General features: G+C 37.1%; 1 protein-coding gene and 1 pseudogene across 3 annotated transcripts; both read left to right on the top strand.

Moving 5' to 3' along the window:
- The first annotated feature begins 2334 nt into the window (after positions 1-2334).
- On the top strand, positions 2335-24805 carry LOC136257922 (uncharacterized). Of its 3 annotated transcripts, XM_066051248.1 has the most exons (6): positions 2345-2418; positions 2652-2760; positions 15893-15973; positions 17620-19788; positions 19843-19885; positions 24145-24805. In XM_066051248.1, the coding sequence occupies exons 4-6, from the start codon at positions 17629-17631 to the stop codon at positions 24450-24452; spliced, it is 2511 nt and encodes an 836-aa protein (XP_065907320.1). In that variant the 5' UTR covers positions 2345-2418; positions 2652-2760; positions 15893-15973; positions 17620-17628; the 3' UTR covers positions 24453-24805. The 3 variants fall into 3 exon arrangements, with proteins under 3 accessions (XP_065907321.1, XP_065907320.1, XP_065907319.1); XM_066051249.1 differs by lacking the exon at positions 2652-2760 and having other exon boundaries at positions 2335-2418; XM_066051247.1 differs by lacking the exon at positions 2345-2418 and having other exon boundaries at positions 2495-2760.
- On the top strand, positions 5661-7396 carry LOC136259416 (zinc finger BED domain-containing protein 4-like; annotated as a pseudogene).
- Positions 24806-25078: the final 273 nt, after the last annotated feature.

The raw sequence follows: 25078 nt of genomic DNA, 5'->3' as shown, positions 1-25078 counted from the left end.
ATTAACACACTGATGCACAGACCTTGTCCAAATTGTCTTTCTTTCAGACTACAAACATTTCCTTCATCTACTTTTCGTAATCGCCAACTGTTTTTCGACAGTCAACTGAAAGCCTACTTTGATGAAGTCAATAGAGCACGATTGCAACTGGCACTGCAGCAATTTGCGAAGGAAAACAACAGTTCTCCTGGTGATATATAGTGCATTGTAGCGTTCATCAACAAAAATAACAGTTTGGTATCACGTGTTCTTCTGCGCATGCGCGGAGTAAATAATGGCTTACCATGCGGTAGCTTAAGAAGGATGCGGGCGGTGGATGAGAAACTAATAATCACCTAATAGGGGCCTAACCTTCGAACCCACGAAGCATCGTCCCAGCCCTATTATAGAGTACTATAATATCGAACTTTAAAGATTGTTTCAACCTTACTGTGATGTTACACTAGTATAGAGTATGTTTGACATGTTGTGATTGTACTACGTAATTGTTATCATTTTTTCTAGGCTGGATGGACTGCACTACATTGTGCCAGTGTTTGGGGACACCTGGAGGTGGTCAACACTCTACTAAGTAGTGGAGCTAACATATTAGCTACTAATGATGTAAGTAGTACAGTTACCACCAGTATTATTATGTACCCACTTGACTTATGAAAGCCGTCTTGAAATTCCGGATCTCTAATCTCTGTATTGCAGACGTCAAAGGGTGATATTAGGCATTCCAGCCCGATTTTTAAATTTTGGAAAAATGGGCTTTTTATATGCTCAATAGATAGAGTATTGATTGCTGATCTCAGAAATATATAGTTTGTTGGGTTAGAATTAGCTACTTTGGCATGCACAGTGCTTAAAAACTGAAAAAAGGTACATTTTTTCTCCGGGGCTCCCCATACATTTTAAAGGGAAAAACGGCACAATTGAATCAGGAAGCCATCTAGCAATCTGGACTATCTTGAAACTATAGTTGCTTCTAGCTGCAAGTTTGTACATGTAATGAGAGTAACTTCAGATAGTATCGGATCTCAGTGATCTTTGTATGCTTTGTGGTGAGCAAATATGTTTCACCCACTGCACACTTCTCAATACAATGGTGTATACCCATAGGCAAGTGGCTATCTCAAGTTGGTAAAAACATCAAGTTAACAACTTATAAAGGTAAACAACTAAAGTGGAGGTGCCACAATGATGCAACAATACCTAAGGTGGAGTTGTGGTTTCAATTATGGCATTGTACATGTTGGCCGACTTTGAAGTGGTTTATACTTTTGAGCTGATAACACAGCCATCAGAAAATTGTTCTGGAGCTGAAAATTGCTAACCCGAGCGAAGTAACTACGCACTTTAAAGTAAGCACTAGTGACTACCTTCCACCCAACAGTACGTTCTTTAAAGTTTTAATGTATTCTACATACATTGCATGGCTTGAAAAGATTACAAAACAACACAAAACTTACTTATATGTAACACACACGATAAAACTAAGATTTTCATGATGATCAGCATGTGGACAAACCCCACAGCGAGTTTCATCCTCATTGGAGCTCGGACGACGGAGCAATCCCAAGTTAAACACGAGTTGTTACTTTGTTCCAGGGTTCTATTGGGGACTATACGGAGAATTTTTTTATTTAAAAATCTCGGATACTGGAATGCCTAGTGATATGATTGAAACATATAAGATACTTAAACGACATTATGACTTGGACCCATCTACATTTATTACTTTAAATACTGCTACTACCAGAGGCCACTCTCTTAAGCTTTTTAAAGAAAGATCAAGATTACTTGTTAGGCAGAACTTTTTTACAAATAGAATAGTCAATCTATGGAACTCCTTACCTGACTTTATCATTTCAGCACCAACAGTTGCAACCTTCAAGCTGCGCTTGGATAATTTTTGGAAGCAATCTAGATATGGGCACCTTTAAAGGCCTGCGGCCTAGCCTGGCAAGTTAGCTTGCCTTGGCATCTACAAGCCCATTAATTACATAACCAAGTAATAATAATAATAAGAACGTGACGTCATAAATAATTAATTAATTAATGTCCAGACGAAACTGCGTAGTGCACACACCGGAATTGAGTTAGACGAAACCCGAACGTCAAATTGAAGTAAGCGTTTTTTCTCCGGTGCCTTCGTTAAGCAGGACACTTTTCTAAATAGTGCCTTTCTTCTAACAAACATTGAACTCCTTAACAACCACTTTCCAGCGAAATTCACTCAAAATCCACGTTCAACCCGCAAAACAAGCTGTACACACTGCGCATTAAACAGGTCGCCAAACACATAAAACCTGTCTGAATACATAGCAACCAGCCGTACGCGCGCCATTAAAATATTTTTGTTTATTAAGTTAAAACTGAGAACGTTGTCTTCCTGCCTTGAACTGCATTACTTACACTTACAGGTGTTTGAAGGTTAGTCCTAACTAGTTTGTTTACCGCATGGAATGCCATTGTTGGAATAAATATCTGTCGAAGTACTAGTCTGAATAAAGTATGTTACTGGTGTTACCAGGCACTGTACTGCTTTCTTCTGATGGGCTAAATGTTTCACAGTTGTTGTACAATTACAGAAGTTATTTTTACGTTATTTTACAATAAAATAACTAGTTGTTTCCTGTTACTTGTCGTACATTTTTTTGTTGTAGTGCGAAGAAACAAGCAAGGCAATGATAGACATAATGCAATGGAGAATAGCGATAGGTACTCATCACCTCCGGTGGAGGCGTAATTCTAATTACGGGTTAACAACTTTAGGTGAGTACCATGTAGACAGATTAATGTTCTTCATTACGTTATCGGTTAAGGTATTCATTAGTATGCATGTTTTTCATATCAAACAATTAAGTGACTTTAAAAAAAATTTTTTTCGTTTACAAGATACACACGTCTACACTGGAAGCAGGTTTTCAAGGCTCTGTCATGGAGCGTCGGATAACTTTTAAACCTTTCCCCCGTTCTAGCAGGAATGGCCAAGATGACATCTACTTTCACGTAAAACGCAACAGCTTAATACGGCCTTTTTCATCGTACAAAGTAGGGGGTTTAACATTACACATAAAACCATTGGCAATGAAAATATTGGCCCACCCCAACAATCCAGGCGCGAACTTTTTAACGAATCCCGGTGATACAAGCCTAGATTACTCCTTGCTTGAATACTTCAGCTAGTTATACCGTTCGTGACGAACGTTATACACGATACAAATAATTTTATAAAAATCACCATCTCAATCCAGTAGTCGCATACCCCGGCTGAGCACTAATTATTAGTGAAGCGCGCGCTATATTGCATGGGCGAGTTGCAATGGAGAAGTATTCCTTTCATGAATGTTTAATTCATCAACTTTTGAATGGTCAATAGCCATTGTACATGTAATCAAATAAATATTAATTTTTTTTTAAAAATTGTCAATATAAAACTTTCAAGTTAGCTGTTTGCAGATCTCCAGAATGTAAACCTGTGGAAAAAATGGTCACATTTTAATTAGTGAATTAAAAAAAAAAAATTATCACACACACACACACACACACACACACACACACACACTCACACACACACACTCACACACACACACACACGCACGCACGCACGCACACACTATACTACACTACACTACACTACACTACACTACATATTCACATAAAAATAAAACACTACAAGGTATGGTAAGGGTTGTTTAAATTAGTTAATTTTGTGGTCCACCACATATAGCAACAAGGGAAATGTGTATCTGTGATCAAGAATTTAATTTAGATTCTAATATCATAATTAGATGGTCAGACTACCTTTGTCAACTAGAGATGAACTGACTTTTGGTAAAAAGCGAGGGGTAGCCAATGCCTTGGGACTCTTGTACACTATGTGAGAAATCCAAACAAAAATACACAAATATTTTAGAAACCAAATCCTAAATCCAAAATCACGTAAAAATAATGGAGAAAGTGAGTTTAACAAAGTAGACAATGATTGATCACGAATAGCTAAAACAAGATGTAGATCAACAACTGTACAGGTAGTTACTAGTTAGCAATCTCACTAAATGCTTTTAAAATACATAAAGATTGGGACTCTCGTACACACCATTTGGATGCTTTGCGTGGGCATTGGCAACCCCTCTGGTACACCATTTCGGTGTTTTGCATGGGTGTTGACTACCCCTCGAAAAAACAAACAAAAACAAAAAGACTATACAGAAGATGAGCCCTGCACAGCTATGTGGGTTTCTTTGTACAAAGCATACACTCACCTTATTTGCACAGTGCCCAATCGTCATCATGGACGCTTCCACCTCCCACCGTGCACTAAAGTAATAGAAACATCATTAAAATAATAATATAAGCATTAATATTATTATAGCATAACACAGCAGCTCAATATTACAGCATGATAAACAAACCGAAGTATTTATACAGAAAACTACATCCTAGACATTTAATCGTCTTTGAGCAAGGCCAATTGTGCGTGGGCGGGCAATTCATTACATCCTTTTTGCCGTTTATAACTATCACTGGCAAACTAATGTATATACAATATCAAAGAACATATATATTTAAACAGTTGCATGATACTTATAGACTGTTTTTTCACTGTCAACCACTTCTTGTGCGTGGGCCCTCCCCTCCGCACCCTCCCACCCACCCACCCCCTATATGATATACGTGCTATACAGGTGAGCATATAAAAGTTGCTAAAATTAACAGGTTTCTGTAGAATCAGTTTTTAAAAAATAATTCTAATTGAACAAACAGTGCATTTTCATACTATAGCTGAATGACATTAAAATATATTGAATTGTTCTGATATGTATTACTATGCTACTGCTGCTACAAGCAGGTGATGTTGAAAGTAACCCAGGCCCAAACTTTTAATATCAAAGGGGCAACCCATTTGCACAGTGTACATATACATATTATATGGTCAACTTATAAAGCTGATGTCAACAGTAAATTTTTTCTTTAAAATCATATACACACCGGCACATAAGAGGCAAAGGGTTACTGCATAGTCAAATTTACTTGGTTATGTGTGACCCGGTCCTAGATAATAATAATAATAATAATAATAATACTTCTCACATAATCACTACTTCATATTTTGTTGCTAACTGTCACTACATTACCAGAGGACACTACATTCTTATCACCCAAGTTGGATAGAGTGAAAATTGAACTTGAAAAGCTGAAATGGGGTAAATCTTGTAGAATAGGTACTAGTGCTCACCTCTGGTTATCTGAGATGTCTATGAGACTAACATAATTATGGTTTGGTCTCAATTAATGAGATCTTGACCAGGCATGGGGCGAAGTACTTTGGTACTTGTACTTAAGTGTACTTAAGCACACCTTTTAGAGTACTTGTACTTATACTTAAATACTTTTTGTACAAATGTAATGTACTTGTATTTATACTTAAGTTCCAAGCAATGTACTTAATGTACTTATAAGTACTTGAAGTACTTTGAAGTACAATGAAGTACATTTACATGTATACAAACCATGCAAGTGAATAAGTTGTATATTGGCTCAAAGATAATAATTATGTTCCTGGATATGGGATTTTAACATGGTCAGCTTTTGCTTGAACCACTTGCTGAGTTTGCTTTGAAACAGTATTTGAAAGGTTTTCCATCCAGCCTTCCCCCATCATTTCTCTGATGATCTTGGAAATAGTGGGACTGCTGTTGGACTTTCAGAGTTAATTTTATTAAGAAGCAGGCAGCTATGGCAGCTATGTTAGCTTAGAAGAAGGTTCCAGCTGTGCTCAAGCACTATGAAGTACCTAAAGTCTTGCCAGCAGAGAATTTTAAGGCTAAGTGCAAGTATTGCACCAAGGAAATCACTGGATCTGTTAGGACTACTACAAATTGGTGGAAGCATATGGTAAGAATGCTGTTTATTGTACTTGCCCATTTTAAAATCTTTTAATAGAGACGAGTACACACAACTCTCTTGAAAGAACAACAGGATGAAGTTGAATCACAGTCAAATTCACAACAAACATTGACACATTTACTGCAGCCCCAAAGAAAATACAGCTCACAGCACCCAAAGCAGATTTTAGTAACTGATGCAGTAGTCGATTTCGTTGCAGATGACCTCATTCCTCTGTCTGTAGTAGAGAGCAAGCAATTCAAATCACTGTTAAGGATCTTAGATTCTCAGTATCAGGTGCCAAGCCATAAACAATTGTCCACAGTTTTGTTGAAGAAAAAATATAATAAGTTAAAAAGTAGTGTACTAGACAAGCTGAAGAAGACTGATACCATCAACCTAACAATTGATCTCTGGTCAATCGACAAATGCGATCTTATTTGGGCATTACTGGGCACTATATTTCAGATGACTGGAACCTTGAGTCAGTTATGCTTGCATGCAATCTAGTCAGTGGAAGACATACTGGTGATAACATTATGATGTGGTATGATGAAATCATTTCTGATTTTGGTGTGAGGGAAAAAGTGAAGCACATAATCACTGACAGTGCATCCAATGTAAAGAAGGCATTTTTGACTCTTCCAGGTTATGAAGATATTGAAGATCATACAGCCAGTGATGATAGTGAGGCTGAAGGCGAGTCAGAGTTTGAGAGGTGTGATAATGTTTCCCTTGATGAGAGCCAAGTCTTATTTGAACATCATGCCTGTTTTGCACATGTGTTGCAGCTAGTGGTAAAGATGGTATGGCAAAGGCAGGTCAGATCAACACAGTCATCAAAAGGTGCTCTAGTTTGGTATCATTTGTGCGCAGGTCAACAGTAGCAGCTGATGTCCTTAAGGATGAAACTAGGCTACAAGCTGATAATACAACTAGATGGAATTCTCAGCTTAAAATGATACGATCAGTGCTTGCTGTTTCAGATTCGGTGTTGTCACAACTTGAAAATGCTCCCAAGTTAACTACTCATGAAAAAAACCTGCTTCAAGATATAGTGGAAATTCTAACTCCTTTTGAAGAGGCAACAGAATTTGTTCACGTTGGTTGTGTTCCATCTGCAGGTTATGTTTTACCCTGTATTCGAGGATTATATCATCACATTGAAAACATGGTGTCCAAATACCACTCTGGATTAGTTCGTGGACTTAAACAATCATTACATTGGCATATGCCATATTACGAGGAAAATGAAACATACATTGTAGCTTGTATCCTAGACCCCCGTTTCAAGCTTAGGTGGTGTTCTGATAATGCTGAAAGAGAAAGATCTTTGGATTTGCTTAAAGCAGCGTTAGAAAGATTATCTCCTGCTGCGTCAACTGTAGCTGTCCTTATGTATATTCTAGACATCATGTGCCCACAACATGTGACAAATAAACTAAACATTCATCAGATAAATATTCATCAATTCAAGCATCAACTATTCACAGTGTGTGCTAACCCAACACATGTATAACACAACCACTCAAGGATATCGCAGCTGCTTCCTTGTAATAAGCCTCAACCTATACAGTCCTTCACCATTTCCACCATGCATCATGTGCACAATTAATCACATGATGCAATACTGGTTATTTGATTGCTGTAATGTGTGTGACTCTCAGTAGTATAAAATGCTTCACATTACTTCACATTGCGAGGTGCATTGGGAGTTTGTGCTCATGGTGCACACTAAGGAAAGTATATTGTACAAACTGACCAGGGAATTAGTAATTCTCTGCGTGCCCATCATTATGTTTCAGTCTTATAGCTCATGGTTACATATTAAACCATATAGCCAGGGTCAATTACTTGAATGTGCTACTCAGGAAAAGAAACTATAGTATAGAACCTGTATTAACGGTCACCTGAATTAAGCAGTCAGCCATGGTTACAAGGTCTCAAATATTTAGCCATACACAAATGTATGCATGTGTTTTAAGTCTAACGTGTGTAATGGCCAGCAACAACTAGTACCAGTGTTGAAACTGGGTCACTACTGCTGACCCGGATGACCCACTGACCCTGATAGCAATCCGGGTCAGACCCGGATTGACCCGGATGATAATTATAGCTGAGTCGTGTGATAAGATCTATGTTCCTGTTGAGTAAACGAACAGTTATGTGATAACTAAACCAGTATAAGTTTTAATATAATTTAAAATCAGTCAGTGGGTTTAGTTCCACGTAGCTACTGTGAGTTTACAGACAGTAATTGGGTGTGGCTTCATGCATACCTAGTATTACAATTTCCCGATATATTGAAATGGGTGTGGCTCGAAAAAGTACTTATCCTGCTGTAAGACTAGGCTATATGCAACTCATACAACAATCGATTAGTGGGCGTGGCTCCACGTAAGCTTGCAGACAGCAACGGACACATTTCCACATCGTGAAATGAATAATTTCGTTTCTCACGTTATCCAATCCGGGTCAGGCCCGGACGACCCTGAGAAAATGTGACCCGAATGACCTGACCCTGTTTCAACACTGACTGGTACAACAGGAGCATCGATGCATTAGAATTGAGTCTCATACAGTGGTCAGAATATACATAACTAGCTACAGTATCTGCAGAGAAGATTAGTTTTAAAACATGTATTCGATGTCCAAATCTTTAAGGAATTTCTAGTACAATTCCTGCACCATTATTGTAATGTTCTTCTGTTATAATATTTCACAATATGTTACATCTTCATCGTGGTTCAAGAAATTAAAAGCCATTCTTGAAGATATTGTTTGGTACATGACCAGCAGTGCAGCCATCTTGATGATATCAACTACATGTTTGTCATGACAATTATTCTGCTCCTGTTTAACAACCAACACTTCACCAATGCTAGGTATCCATAGATGTTGATTTGCATGGTAACCACAAAAAACTGAACTAAAATGAATGATTTGCTTGTACTGACAATCCATATTGTCCAGTCACGAGAAATACAGCTGCTAATAACGAGATGGTAGACTCATCTACTTTACAGCTAAGAGTAGAAACACTTTGTCATTGAATGACATGGATGTACTTAGACTACGTACTAAAATATCACCCCATGTAGACATCTAGAGAATTAGCAAAAGCGTTCAATTGTGCAGGCGATACTGAAGACAAAGGATGAAAAACTGAGGATTACAAGTGAAATGAATACAACCATCCTCAGGCTAAGGCCCGACACTCCACGTACAGATCACCACTGGCTTGGGAAAAGTAGCCAGCAAAACCAGACCACTCAAGTCTAGCTGATTTTGATTGTGAAATTAGTTAGTTTATTCGTGTAACTTTGTGTTCTTGGTGAAAAATTGAATCTGCTGACATGAGCGATAAGACCAGTTTTCCCAGATCCAGTCACATTGGTGACTGACAGTAAATGTAGTACTCTAATGAATGCAAGGACATTAGAGTAGGCATGACCAATGAGGCCAGCACTTCACCACTTTTTTGATCAGTGTCCAGTTTTATTACAGGTTTTTGCAATTGAATTCGGCGACTTTGCAATTGAATTCGTCCCGTTTGCAATTGAGTTCGTCGCTTTTGCAATTGAATTCGTCCCGTTTGCAATTGAATTCGTCGCTTTTGCAATTGAATTCGTCGGCGTTTGCAATTGAATTCGTCGGTTTTGCAATTGAATTCGTCGGTTTTGCAGTTAAATTCGTCCGTAACAAGAATGGCAGCTGGAGCAAACACGAAAACATGATGTAGCAGCTGCTACAAGAACTTGTTCAAGTACAACAGTAGTAAACAACTCTTTATAAGGCAATAATTCTTCCTCTACAGCCTCTCCAGAAACATTCCAAACTCTACTACGCCATTCACGATGGGTGTGGTCACTCGCGAGCAAGCTAATTAACTTGTCATACAGCTATCAGCTTCGCGTACTACCAGCTTCAATTACCTTCTAGTGTCTCAAGTGTAACTCTCCAAGGCATAAATAGTTCATCTCTTAATGAACGGGTTGGTTTCTTGGAGCCTTTTTGTTTATGACGAATTGTAATGCAAACGCGACGAATTGTAATGCAAACGCGACGAATTCTATTGCAAAACCGACTAATTCAACTGCAAAACCGACGAATTCAATTGCAAAACCGACGAATTCAATAGCAAACGGGACGAATTCAATTGCAAAGGCGACGAATTCAATTGCAAAAACCTGTATTAAGCACCTAGCTAGCTAGCTAACAGTAGCTAATACTTTGCACAGCCCAAAATTAGTATCTCAAAGTAATTCTCAAAATTTCCTTGATGCATACCCTCAGATCCTCCTACACTAAGCCTTATTTACTACTTTCACTTTTACTCTGACACCCCTAAATGACTGTAATAACTGTTCATATTATTGTTATGTAGCTCTATGATAATATGTTTCACCTGCTCAATAACTGTACAATACACAGTCCTAGTAGTGTAACAACTATTTTGTGTACTGTTGTAGTTAAAGCATTAATTGAAATATTTCACCACATGTCATAAGGTATCTGGTATAGTTACATATCAGTGTACAACATTAGGTGGTTATGATTATGTACTCTATACCAGTATACAATATCAAGTGTGGTAGTTAGTGGTGCATGTGATAATTGTTTATTGTTATAGAACTTTACGTGGGCGAGATCAAAGGGAAAGTGTACTTTAAATTTCATAAAGTACACTCTCAGCCGGCCAACTGCTTCATCAACCACAAAGAGTGCTTTATTGCACCGCAAAGAGTGCTTTATTCGTTCAATAAAGCACTCTTTGTGGTGCAATAAAGCACTCTTTGTGGGCAATAAAGCACAGTTTCCCATGTGCCTTAGTGTAGGCTAATAGCCTACTTAGCCTACGGGGTTCGCGCCAGTACGACTAATCACCCACGCCGGTGAAGGCTGATAGCCTCGCCGCGCTGAGTGATCAATCACCCCAGCCAATACAATTTTTACCACCGGATTACTTTTATAGACATACCTACATGCTTCGATGATGGGAGGGAGAAGGTAACGTTGCTGTTATGTTTGTTAATGTAAACGGACAAGTCCTGGAGATATCACAGAAATATTTTGCCATTTGGCTCACAATAGAATCGATTGTGGGTTGCGAGCAAAACCTGCCAAAATACGCGATGAACGTCTTCTATGTCAAATTATGGTGAACTATGCGTGAGTTACTTTGTTAAACTGGTTTGTGTGTGTTCAGGCTGCTAATAGTTCATGCAATGCGTGTTAATTACGAGTTCTAGTGTATGGTGAAGCTACATGAGTAGAAAGTTCCATAAATCATTTAAAGCATAGCCTTGCTCTTGCTATATGAAAAATAAAGTACTCGGCTGCGCATCTCGTACTTTATTTTTCATATCAAAGTGGATATTTAGCCGGTCACCGGTCACGGTGCAGAGCTTATGATAAGAATTCTCTGTTGTCCTGCCACAATATCCTGACAAACCAAAATTGGCCAGACAATTGCCAAAATTGACTGGACATGAGATGAATGCCCAATATGTTCACTGTGGCATAGCAAATGAACATTATAGTGGTAAGACATCACATGCCTTACTGCAGCTGTTATGCGGTTAAAGTACACCAGAGGGTTGGAAATGGTACATATATGGTCACTCCCTTGGGTTGTAAGAATGTTTACTATCTCCTGGCAACCAAGTGACTGTTATTGTTGATAGCATGCCAGCTCAGCCTTTAGGCTACTTCTTTATGCTTTGATGGGACACTGTGTCCGGACAAATTGCATTATGGTCAGACATCTATGCAATTTGACTGGATTTTGTCCGGTGTCCGGACGTTATCATAAGCTCTGCGGTGCAAATATTTATTTAGCCGGTCGTTTGTTGGGAAGTGTCACCTATAACTCTAGTATCAAACACACTAGTTGTATGAAGGTAAGTTTTTGGGTGAGCTCGCCTTGAACTCACCCTAAAACTTACCTTCATACAGACAGTGAAAGCCATCATTATGTTTAACAGGCAAACATCAGGTTAGCGTTAGGATTAGGGTCGGGTCAGCATTGGTTTCTTCTTCACTGGTATGGTTAGACTATATAGTATTTTATATTTGTAACATTTAGATAGTACAAAAACAAGACAAGTAGCCAGCAAGCACCGGTGGTACAGTGGTAGAGCGTTGGTACTCTAAACCTGGATGTGTGGGTTCGAGTCTAGGTCACGTCACCCTTTTTTTTCGTTTCTTAAACCTTTATGTGTCACGATTTTTTCTAAGTTTTTTCTTTAAATTGCAATGACTGGCTAAATATCAACAGCCTTTTCATATAGTACTCGCAGCTATATTTTAACATATACTTATAGGATGGGTATACTCCACTACACTTGGCTGCCTACAATAATAAGTATGATGCGTGTTTAATACTGCTACAACATGGTGCCAGTGTGGAAATGAAGAACAAAGTAATTAATGTGTTGGTTTGTTACATATATCTCTGTGTGACCTTATTTATGACATCATCAGTTTTTTCCAATTAGTTAATGTGTTGAAATTAATTTTTAAATAATGTGCTTACCTGCACTCAGTACTGATAATAGTGTCATTATTGACTGAACAAAACAATATAAAAATAATTTAGGGTTGTATGTTTAGCATGTATCTCACTAATCATAAAAGGAGATGTAATATGTTTGAAGCCAATGAAGAGGTAATAAACATGTTTCTAGTAAATTTGTCAACTTGGAAGTCTTGTGGGTTTGTTATTGTTGAGAGCCTTAGCATGAGATATGTAGTCTAGTAGCTGCTGTAGCACTGAACTTCCATATTTTATTTATTTATCTCTTTATTTTTCTGTATTTTTTTGTAATGGAAATACATGATACAAGGTGTTGTGCAATTAGTTGGATGATGTAATGCAGCAAAAGCTATGTAGCTGTTGTGCAATCCACTACATGTGAGGAGTTGTTTGATCAGGTGAACATTATTGTTGTTCAGCAACACTAGTAGCCTTACAAAAGCAGTGGAATTTAGTAATAAAATTTTAATTAAGGATGTTTTGTGGTGGCCATAGTTTTAGTTTTAGTTATAGTTGTAGCTAGTTTCATCAGTGATTTTAGTTTTAGTTTTAGTTATAGTAATCTTTCTTAATTCTTTTTAGTTATTGATTTAGTTATGGTTATTCACTCTTTGTTGTTTTAGTTTTAGTTATAGTTACAGTTAAAAACATGAAACCTTTTAGTTTTAGTTACAGTTTTAGTTATGTACATCGAAATCTCTTAGTTCTAGTTCTAGTTATAGTTAGAAACATGAAAACCTTTTAGTTTTAGTTTTAGTTATAGTTGTAGACACGGTTATAGTTATGTATCTGAAAACCTTTTAGTTATAGTTTTAGTTGTGCATAAGAAAACCTTGTTTAGCTTTAATAGTATGCACCAAGTGACTATATTTTATGTGAATGAAACTCTTGTTATAATTTCAGTACCATTTTTCCAGCTTAGTAATACAAAACCTTTGTATTACAAGACCTGTCAATTTTTATAATATAGATTAATACAACACTTAATACAGTGCATTTGACGCAATCTCTGTCACAGGTATTCCTTATTCTTTCTTAGTAGAACTTCCCTTTCCAAGTTACTATCAGTAAGTCTGTTGCATTTGCCAGATGTCGATTTCCCACTTGTAGAAAATACTACTACTACCTACCACATACATCACTACCTAGTACCTACATTACTGAGTTCGTGAATGTTGGTCAAACAGTTTTTATTAGTAATAGATTTAATAGTATGTACGTAACTATATGATCTAGCATATAGTTTTAGAAGTAGTATCAAATACATTTAGCAAGCAGTTACAGTTTTAGTAATAAGATCAACTTGCTATATTGTAAGCAGTTTTAGTTTTAGTAATAATATAGATTAGATTTTAGTTATAGTTTCAGTGATTATATATACGTTTGTTTTAGTTATAGTTTTAGTTTTAGTTAACTTAAATATATTCACCTTACTAAAAGTACTTTTAGTTTTAGTTATAGTTAACTGAAACAACACTACTTTCAGTGCTAGCCTACTTGTGCTTGTCAGTTATGAAAGTGCAAAATGTATCTATAACCATGTTTTGCCAGTATTATATTTGACTTGAGGGATGAATGAAGCTTTATTAATAGCTTAAAACATCTGTTTTACTGCTGTATGTACATACTTGAGTAGAAACAATGTCTACATTGTGTTATGACATTGTAACCTTCTTTTGTGTTCATGCATAACCCTGGTGTATAGTGCAAACTAAAGATCAGTTACAATTGTGATAAGAATAGTGAAGTATCTGAGTACACAATACAATGTGAACTTTAAAAAATTAATGAGTAAGGTAAAAGGATGAGTTACGCCCAAGTTCTATTCAGGCCTCAAGACTAGCTAAAATAAAAGGAAATCCACAGCACGGGTCTTTATTCAACACGACAACACCGTTGAGCTGTGTGGTCACATACAGCCACTGACGAGAGCTCCATTATGGCCCCAGACCACATGTATGGATTACTACTATGCTTGGAAAAAGCAGACCATTCATGTTTAGCTGATTTTAATAATGAAATTTCATAATTTAATCATGTGACTTTGTGTTCTCTTGGTGAAAAAAGGCAAATCTGTTGTCATGGGTGATATCCAGTTGCAATGCCCTACACATCATGATCTAGATATTAGGGCTGCACCAATTCTAGTATTGGTATCGGTATTGGGCCGATACTGCTGTTTTCATGAAATATCAGAATCGGCCATTATATTGTTGCAAATACCGATTCTTATCACGTGCGAGAATAAAATAACGTTTGTTTGTACTTGCTTATTTTACTAGCACAGTGGACGCCTAAAAGCATCAAGTATAACACTAATAGCGAACTACCGGCAAAATCACTGATCTGTGCTGAAACCTACACGTGAAAATGCTTTACTGAGAAAAAGATCGATATACTCTAATAGAACAGTCAATAACTCTAATAGAGCAATCAGGTAAAAGTGACTTTCAGTTGTTTTTTTTTGTAAGCACCATTATGATATTATTATCTGCCTTCTCCCAAAGAATACTGGAATATCCACTGGTTTGCATTTCAGTGACTTCCTTCTTTTTGAATCTGATTGGCTACTTCATTATAAACATGAACCATACTGAAAACATGTACAAAAATACCATGAAATGCAATATATACAGGGCCGCCCAGAGAAATTAAGGGGCCCAGGGCAAAGAGTTAAAGTGGGGCCCCAGAGGCAAGGAGGTTTCCATTCTGAATCACAACTTCACCCAAGCTGTAAGTTGAAGACCAAGGAAAAAAAAAAAAAAAAAGGTCACAACCTGCTGACAATGCCAATAACTACCCATCACCAACCATATCTCCTTATCTATAAACTTGCTACACTGCTCCTCTGAAGAATACTGTGACTGCTCTATTAAAGTATTTCGATCTTTTAAACAGGTATTCGGGGGGCCTTTCATGGGGCCTCCTGGGGCCCCTTTCAGGCTGGGGCCCAGGGCAAAATGCCCCAGTTGTCCCCCCTGTGGGTGGCCCTGAATATATAATAAATATGTGCACTATGAAGTAACTACTTTAAGGTACTTGGTATCGGTACTTGTACTTGCAGATACTTCCCAGCTGAGTACTTGGTATTTGAAGTATCGGTAAAAAGTGGAATCAGTGCAGCCCTACTAGATATATCTCCTTTCACCACAGTCAATTTACCTGAAAAATAAACACCTTCTCTATATCTAAATATTATTTTCAAAACAATCTATGCATATTTGTAATACACGTGAGGTATACCATGAGCATGCATATCACCTAGTCATAACTTATGTGTAACTACATCAGTTTCAATTGGGCTTCTGGAGAACATCATTGAATGACAGTGAATGTGTCACTGTACTAAGTGTGTAAATATGAAGACAAATGTATCATAAGAATGTCTCAATATGTAGCCATGATTCTGAACCAGAAATAGTGTGTATATGTATCTGTTGATGTGCAATAAATGTTCATCTCTATTTCATAATGTAGTACAACAAACCACCACTTTATTATGCTACAACTAATGGACATCATAAGGTGGCACAGTTGTTGGAGTCACGTGCACAAAAGGTTTGTACAGCAGAATCATATACTGTATACAACTGAACCTCTGATATTTTCATCTGGACACCTCTATTGTCCAGACAGCTCAAATTAACATGTGGCTTATACTGATAGTAATAAAGTTTGGATGAGATCAAAGCACAAGGAGGAAGCCTAAAGGGTGCTGTTTACCTGTTAGGTGGCTTGTTTATTATTTTGATAACTAACATTTGATTGTTGGGTGATGACACAGTACACTTTACAACTCAAAGGAGTGTGACCACAAGTTATGAACGATAAAAGTTTGAAAAAGTAGACAAATTTAATTTACCTACATGTCCTATTTTCACAGGCCAGGATACTATTTTTGTTGGTATTGTATATTTAATTGTTCAGTTTACTAGATGATACTTTGCATGTAAGACAATGAATTGTGTGAGCAAAAATACTATTTCTCAACTACATGTGAAAGTATATCTACAATATTATATGGTATAGCAATTTATTTTGAGTAAATTATTTATTTATGAACTGCCAGCGAGCTACTGAGTTATTTTGTACATGGTTATACTTGTGTAAGTTGTTGGTACCAGTGATTTGTGAAATATTGACATACTTTTATTATCTGTACACAACAGCAGCACCTATGGACCAGTGTATAGTTGTGTACACACTTACATATACCTCCAGTGGCGTAGCTACCATTGAGGCAACCGAGGCAGCTGCCTCGGTAAAAACTGCTCAAAAAATTCAGGCTGAGCAGGCCTGAGTTTTGGCACCCTGAATTTTTTACTCAAACATTACTACTAGACAGCATTACTGCACCACACATAATAGAATCTATGCCTGTAGTAAGCAGGGCCGGAGCCCATTGGCTGGACCACTTTTCAGCTACTTGAATTTGTATGAAAGATCGAGATACTCTAATAGAGCAGTCATCATGATATACTCTAATAGAGCATTCAGTACAGATTATAGCCACTGCTTGTTCTAAATCATTTACACTTTATATGTTAATTGACTTTTCAAACTGAGTTCCAGTGAGACAACTGCATGGCATTGCATTGAGCTAATTGATCATGCATATCATACATTAGCAATTACAATAAAAAATAGCCTCCACATGCCATTTCAAAGCATATATTTTCAAACTTTTCCTTGAGGGAGCATGCCCCCATACTCTCTAGCTTGACATGTTTAGCAGATGTAGTTGAATATCACATGAAAGAGATAGCTACATAATTTCTGACTTAAATATCACATCAGTTCAATAAAAAGTATAGCTAGTGTGCATGACTATGACCTCCACTGCAGTCCATTGATGACCCGACCACTCAAAAATAATATCTCCGGTGGAGTAAGTCAGTATTTTGTGTTGAGTAATAATTGAAGGCATGGTATATTGTAGCAGTAACTGTAAGCTGGAGCATTACTTATGACATGTAGAATAATACTCTGAAACAGTTTCTTCCATCCAACCAGAGAGTCAACCTGCAAATGCTGTACCACCCATGCTTGATAGTTTTTGTGAATCAGTTGAGTCAGAAGCAGACCCTCTCAACTTTGCCTCGGTAACAATTTTTTCCTGGCTACGTCACTGACCTCTGTTGGTGTAACACAGTAATATGATTACACCTTGTTGATTATAATTATTGTTTGTGTTGTTCCTATAGAGAAGGAAGATGGTAGTTGATTCACTTCAGAAAAGTCTAACTAAAGCTAAGAATCAGCATGGAAAGTTACCTGTTCGTTTTATTAAAATTTTACTAACTGGCTCTGGAGCATCTGGTAAAACTAGCTTCAGTAATTTACTAATGAAGAAACAAATCAATAGACATCATCACAGTACTAATGTGGCTCAAAGCAAACATGCCATATCAATCAGAAAAGCTGCTTTAGTTGAGTCAAAACATGTACAGGGTCAAGCGACTTTTTGGTTAGAACTGGATGATTATACTCAGATCACTCACCTGAGACAAGTGTTACTTCCATCAGTCACTCCTGAACAGCAGAAACTTCACCTTCAAAATATACCACAACAGCAAAAGCACAATGAACCAAAAGTAACTGATGATAGGCAGATCAGCACAATGAATGCTAATATCAGACAAAAATATGAAATACAACAAGACACACAACTGTCAATAACCCAATGGTTTGCTGGTTTGTTTCAGGGTTCAGTGAAAAGCGAAAAATTGGCCAGTTTTGATGCTCTAGTGGAAAATTGTAGTTTGACACATACAGGTAATGCCACTCCACAAACACATTACCCTGGAGAAGTACTGAACATTATTACAATACTTGATACAGGTGGGCAGCCTGAGTACATACATTTATTGCCCACAGTTAATATCCATCCAATGATAACATTTATTGTTCATGACTTATCCAAAAATCTTGAGGACCAAGTGTTGGTGGAGTGCAGTGAACATGGTAAACACATTTTTGAGCCTTATCATCTTCAATACTCCAACCTTGACATGATCAAATTTCTGATGTCCTCAATTAACGATTCACTGGAAAGACCCCTATCCCAAGTTCCACAGTTGATTACAGCTCCTGGAAAAGATTCGACTTCTTATCTATGTTGTGTGGGTACTCATGCAGACAAAGCAACCCCAGAAAATATTCACAAAATTAACAGCCAGCTGACAAATATGGTTCAGAAACTTGACTGCAAAGCTGCAATATGGCAAAACAGAGAAGGTGGCGTCCTGTTTGCAGTAGATAACACAACTGCTGGAAATGATACAGAAGATCCAAATGCAACATTTATTCGTCATAAGGTTGAAAGTTTGTCATCGGATAAAGATGTTTATGAGTTACCGATCACTTGGATGTTGCTTGAACTGGAAATACGTCAGGTGTGCACTAAAAGAGAGAAAGCATACATATCATTTCAAGAATGTGCCTCCATTGCTTCACAAAGCAAACTGATCACTGATGTGGAGCAAGTGAGAAGTGCTCTACTGTATCATCACCTATTAGGAGTTTTGTTGTACTACCCTGAGGTGCCTGGTTTGTGTGATTACATCATCATTGATCACCAGTGGCTTTTTGACAGGCTTAGCCAAATAGTGTACTTTACACTCAAACAACCTTCTTCAAACTTAAAAGCAGCAACAAAGTTAAAATGCAGTGGAATTCTGTCCAGAGCACTAATCAGAGAATTGAAGTGGAAAGATGAACTGAAAGAAGAGTACTTCATATCTTTACTTATTGTAATGAATATAATAGCTCCAGTGCCAAGAGAAGATGGTGATGGAGAGGATTATTTTATTCCATATATTCTACCAACATACTCCAGCCAACCAACAGGTGATGATATACTCTCCCAATATGGATGTCTACAAGGTGAACCACTACTGATTCAGTTTGTTTCTAATCTCCTACCAAGAGGATTTTTCTGTTGTTTAATTGTTAAAATCTTACAACATCTACCAAGTGGCTGGAGACACTTAATCACTCAAAATAATGTTTGCCACACTTACAGCAACCTAATAACATTTCGTATGCCTCATGCTTACTTCCTGTCACTGGTGGACAAATTGTCATACTTGGAAGTTCAAATACGACATGAAGAAAAACATTATCATGAAAAGTGTTCTATCCACTTTACAGTACTAGATGTTCTTGCTATTGCATTAGAGAATGTTTGTGAGCAGTTGAATTTTAACAATGGTCGACTCCAATACGGATTCCATTGTCAGTGTGAAGAGTCAGATGATGAACACATAGCGATACTCACTACACTATCTCCTCCATTTGATTATGCTCAGTGTAGTCATGGTAGTGTAACATCTACCAAATTGCAGTATTCTCACATAGTTTGGCTTACAGAGGTAAGCTTTTTACATATATTCATTCACATTGTAATTAAGTATTGTTTTGTACAGGAGTTGGATGAAATGGCAAGCAAAGCTGCAGAAATGCACAATGGTTAGTGTTTAGAATACTACTGATTAGCTATGCACTGTAATTATCTGATTATCATGATGCAGTAAAATCAAACTGACATGCACTCTCTTAATGTAAAAATTAATGTCTATCCCTTAACTCACCTAATACTGTTAACACATTGTAGGATACTATATATGTGCAGTATTCATTGGAGCAATGAAATTCCTTTCCTTAGTACTATCAACAGCATTCACCTTTACTGTATACAGTCTGCTGTATTTTGAATGATATTTTTGAACGTAGCATTACTTGGTAGAGAGAAAGACATGAAAATAATGCAGTGATGTACTATAATCATAACATAAAATTATTTTCAGTTTGTAATTCTTTCGTTGCCAAATATTTTGGATGGGACTGGCATCAACAGCAATCCAAGTTCCATTGTACCATATGCAATATAAAAACTGTGCATTCTGTAATAATTGTGACCAAGCCTGTGGCATGTGGGCACAAACTACACCCTGTCACATAACAGGATATATACCACTCTAGTGTTGGTGTCTAAAGGCACCGCTCAGGGTTTAACTCGCATACTCACAAGAAAAAAAAAAAAATTACCTGGGCAATGTCATGGGAATGCGGTTTGCTCATGGCTTTGATGTCCAACCAGTTCAAAGATACAAAATGCATTGACTCATTTTATTGAGCGACACAAGCATTTTATTATGGGTTTTAGTTTACACATTAGGCAAGGCTCAGTGTATTTGCAAAGTTTAGATTATTTGATAGTGTAACAAAAGTATCAAATAGTACAGTAATACTGTTAAAGTAGGGTTCCCCCCGAAAATTGCATGCGCCGCCTAAATTAAAAATCATTCTAGAAGCATCTTACACCACAAAAATCACCTTTATGGAATAATATTAGTCCATCTAACATGAAATACAGCATTAAAAACAAGAAAACACTTACCAGTGACCAGATATAGAATTTTAAATTAAGTCTCCAAAACTTGAAATTTTATCTCACTCACTGACCACAGTCGCAAGCCTAGAGCCCAAACAAAGCAGTGCACGGTCACCATTTTACGACACAACAACAAATCACTTGTGAGATGTGCCTTTTGGGATTCTGACAAGTGTACAACCTGTGCACCTTGTCTTTCCTTTAATCTTCAATCAGGTTGGTTTTCTTCTTTATTCCTCACAATTGTGGTATCAATACTCATGGTAGTGAGTCGTGCAGCCAAGGAAAGTAGGACACGCGACTACTGTGAGTGATTTACACAAACGACTAACTCTACTAGAATGCACACCTACCTTTAAAACTATTCTTTTATAAAAAAAAACCTTGCCATACAACAAAACCTTTGATATATTGTTATTTAGGCATATTGCTAAGTAAGTAATCCCTGTTATATTTAGTAACACCCATGAAATTTTGCTGAAAATGTCATATTCTTCTTCTCCTTCACAGGCTCGTCAATGTGAGTCATCCATTTTTTGACTCTTATATCTTAGACTGTAATACTATCACAAGTTCTTTGACTAGTTAAGTTTCTTCAGTACAAATCTTGGAACTCCACCTCTCTTACGAGAGCCACCGTTAGTGATTTTTCAAAGTTTGATTCATTCACTCTTGTGCTTCATGGGACAATCTTTGATATGTAATCAAACATATGGAGTAGTTTCCCTCAATTATGACCTGCCATTTTTCTGGAAAGTGGTGAAGTTATTTTCCATAAGTGTGCTCATAGGATAATGATGTCGCCTACACTAATTGCTGATCCATTTTGCAGTCTTTTAGAACACTATCTTAAATTTAAGACACCTCTAATTACAGTAGTGTTAATTTACAGTCGGTTAACTCGGTGCAAATTTGGCCGTAAGCATCAACGATGATCAGTATGCATTATGGTGAACTCAATAAACTTGCTATCACGTGCTATTGTCATAAGAGTTTGTTATTCAGTAGCTAATGGGTCTGAACTAGCAGTAATGCTGCCCACAATACAGCTTTGTTTGTGCATTTCAAGGGACAATCCAGTATAATAAGAAGTTTGGGGTACATTCTCACCTGCCGGAAATGGTATTATTTAATCTGTTCACTGATGGTTTTAATGGTGTCTAGAAGCCATACCCTATTGAGGTTGCAGTACCGACAAGTACCTGTTTCTTGTACCAAACTACATTGTTTGGTTTTGCCTCTTCATGTCCCAAACTAGATGCAATACACACAACAACTGTTGAAGCTGTTGTGATAACCAAAGGTGGTTTGTATGAAACTATCAGCTTTATGTATTAATTTTTTTTGTCTTATACAGTGACAAAAATGTGTGATATCCTAAAACAAAAACAACCTTGGGGCTGTAAAAAGGGGTGCTGTCAAGCAAAGTAGGATCAATCAAACTAGCTTATTCAACATGACTGGTAAGAACAAGGACTGATATCAAGTTGCGGCCAAGTGAATGCAGTATTACCCATTTTCTTTGTATCTAGCTATAGCTATATAATAAAACTAGAGCAAATACATATGAAACTGTTAATTTGGCCACTTTTTATAATCACACACTACAAAAAAGAGGCCAAAGGATAATTTAATAACAGTTGCATGTGTATTTGCCCTAGTTTTATTATATAGCTATAGCTAGATGCAAAGAGAATGGGTAATACTGCATTCACTTGGCTGCAACTTGATATCAGTCCTTGTTCATACCAGTAATGTTGGATAAGGTAGTTTGATTGATCCTACTTTGCTTGGCAGTGCCCTTTTTTTACAGCCCCAAGGCTGTTTTTGTTTTAGGTAAGTACGTATTACATAACTTGATGTTAGGATAAAATATCCAGATTCTGTAACTCATATTATAAAGTCAACTAAGCATTTAACAAGTGTTGAAAATTGTGTTGCCAAAAATGTGAAGTTTGAAAAGTAGGCAAATGTTATGGCAGTTCAGTCCAAAGCAAATCTCAACACTCGCTACAGTCCATAGTGAATATCTACAGCGATGTACCTGAAGTTGTACTTTTCTCCCGAGTCATTATCACTGTAAATATCCAATGTAAGTGGACTGCCCACTATTAAAGAAACATTATAATATCCTGCAGTAGTATAGGCTCCTTCCATCTCTGTGGCAGTTAAGCAGGCTCCGTGTTGCTGACGAGTATTGAGTAGGAAATTGTACTTCTGTGGATAGGCATTGGATGTATCAATCTTTGGCCCATAGTGATAATTATATTTTTTCAGTTGGTAATACTGCTTAAAGTTTCTTAGTTTACTAGAATGGTATATCCCTAGTATAGGGAACATTTAACAGTTTAATCTTTTAGTAGCTTTTCAGCAAACCCACAATATTTTACTGAGAGTTTAAACTTAGGATACATTATGCTCCATATACTGATATTTTACTATCAGTATAACTAGGTACAACTACAGTAAAGCAGCATAGCAACCATGATAAACTAAGAACCTTTAAGCAGTGTAAATGAAGCACCAAGTTTGCCTTAGACTATGATACAGCTCATTTACAGGGTTACTAAATCACTTAGTCACCTAACATGCTCATTTAGTCACCTACACATGTTCATTTAGTAACCCGCCCTCGGGAAATTTTGTACGTGAAAAATAATTATAACACAAAAGGTGCACTGGAGTACTTGATAATACTGTGATACAATTCTTCTCTGTGTTCTGCGAATAATTCTGGACAAATAGTAGATTGAGCAGCGTATCTACTGTAGCTCTAGCTGTTACTCTGGTTACCGGTCGAATAATTATTTTTGTGGGCTCTGTAAGGACTTCAGGAAGAAACCGTTCTGCCATTCTGCGTTGCTCTTTCACCCCACCCTAATGCTCTGGCTATAAAGGTATGTACTTTAAACCATAGTCTAAATAAGTTAGACACTGCGACCAACGGGAACTAAGTGATTTAGTAAACCCTCTGGCCCTTAGTAGCGCCCTCGCTGCACTCAGGACGCTACAGCCTTGGGCCATTGGGGTTACTAAATCGCTTAGTTCCCTTGGTCTTGGTGTCTAATTATTATTTGGACATGGGTACATGGCTTGTAGTATTCATAATTCTAGCGGTCTAGAGTCCACAGGCCCCGGGGGGCAGTCACATAATTTTTCTTCATATCTGAAATACTGCCTTAAGTATGCATTGGAGATGCAAGTACCCCATTACTTCTAATAATATGTCTATATATATAATTTCATTACTACACATTTCTACTTATTTATATACGTATAAGCAAATACTGCTATATAACCAGCTTAATAAATTATATTATGTTTTTATGTTTAGAACCAGACGAAAATGAGGATGATGTACTAAAGAAATTTAGTGTACGACTTGTCCAGACTTTACCTATGCAGGATGCATATTTTATTGCTGAATTGAAAGCTGCAGGTCTCCTTCCTGGTGATTTAAAGGCCAAAGTGCAGTCTTTATCCACATCAGCTTGCAGAACTGACTACTTTATGGATGAAGTAATTCTCCCAGATGTGGCTAGTAACAGAACTAATCTCAATAAACTACTAACCATGATGGAACAGTTTAATAATGATGTTTTAAAGGATCTAGCTACAGAGATCCGAAGAGCACTTCCATAATGGAACTCATGCATTGTATTGAGTCTTCCATGCAGTTTGATTACCATAGTGTTTCCTTTATATCACACACATGCACTGTCACACTTTAGCTACTGCACATACATGCAATACATAGTTACCACATTTGTGACTGGATTTGCAAAAGGGGTCTTCCACACACATCCAATTTACCAACTTTTACAGTTCATAACTTCAGACTATTGACTTGAATGTTGGTCAGTAGTCAACATTTAATGGATGGAGTCAACACTTAATGTTTCTTGGATTCCAAGTTATGGTCTCCCAAGTTCATAGAATAGTATGCATGTAGAAGACCCTTTTTGCAAATCCAGTCACATTTTTAACTTGTACTCTTGCACAAAATATGAAACTAAAGAATAATCTTTGAGTTTAAATTACACATGATGAACTTTGAGAATGAAACACACGCTACATGTAGCTACTACTATTAACAACAACATTGTTGAGTGGTCACAGCCAAATGCATGATACACTTCACTTTACTGTATATCATTTGGAATTATGATTATTTGAAAGATAGCACATTACAAAAGTGATGGAATTAAAAAATAATCTAATTTAAAATGTAAGAAAGTTTCAAATAGATTATTAAAACCATGCATGGG

This window comes from Dysidea avara, chromosome 6 (genome assembly GCF_963678975.1).
Source record: "Dysidea avara chromosome 6, odDysAvar1.4, whole genome shotgun sequence".
NCBI lineage: Eukaryota > Metazoa > Porifera > Demospongiae > Dictyoceratida > Dysideidae > Dysidea > Dysidea avara.
Note: the sequence above shows the minus strand (reverse complement) of the source record. Positions and strands in the feature narration are given on the sequence as shown.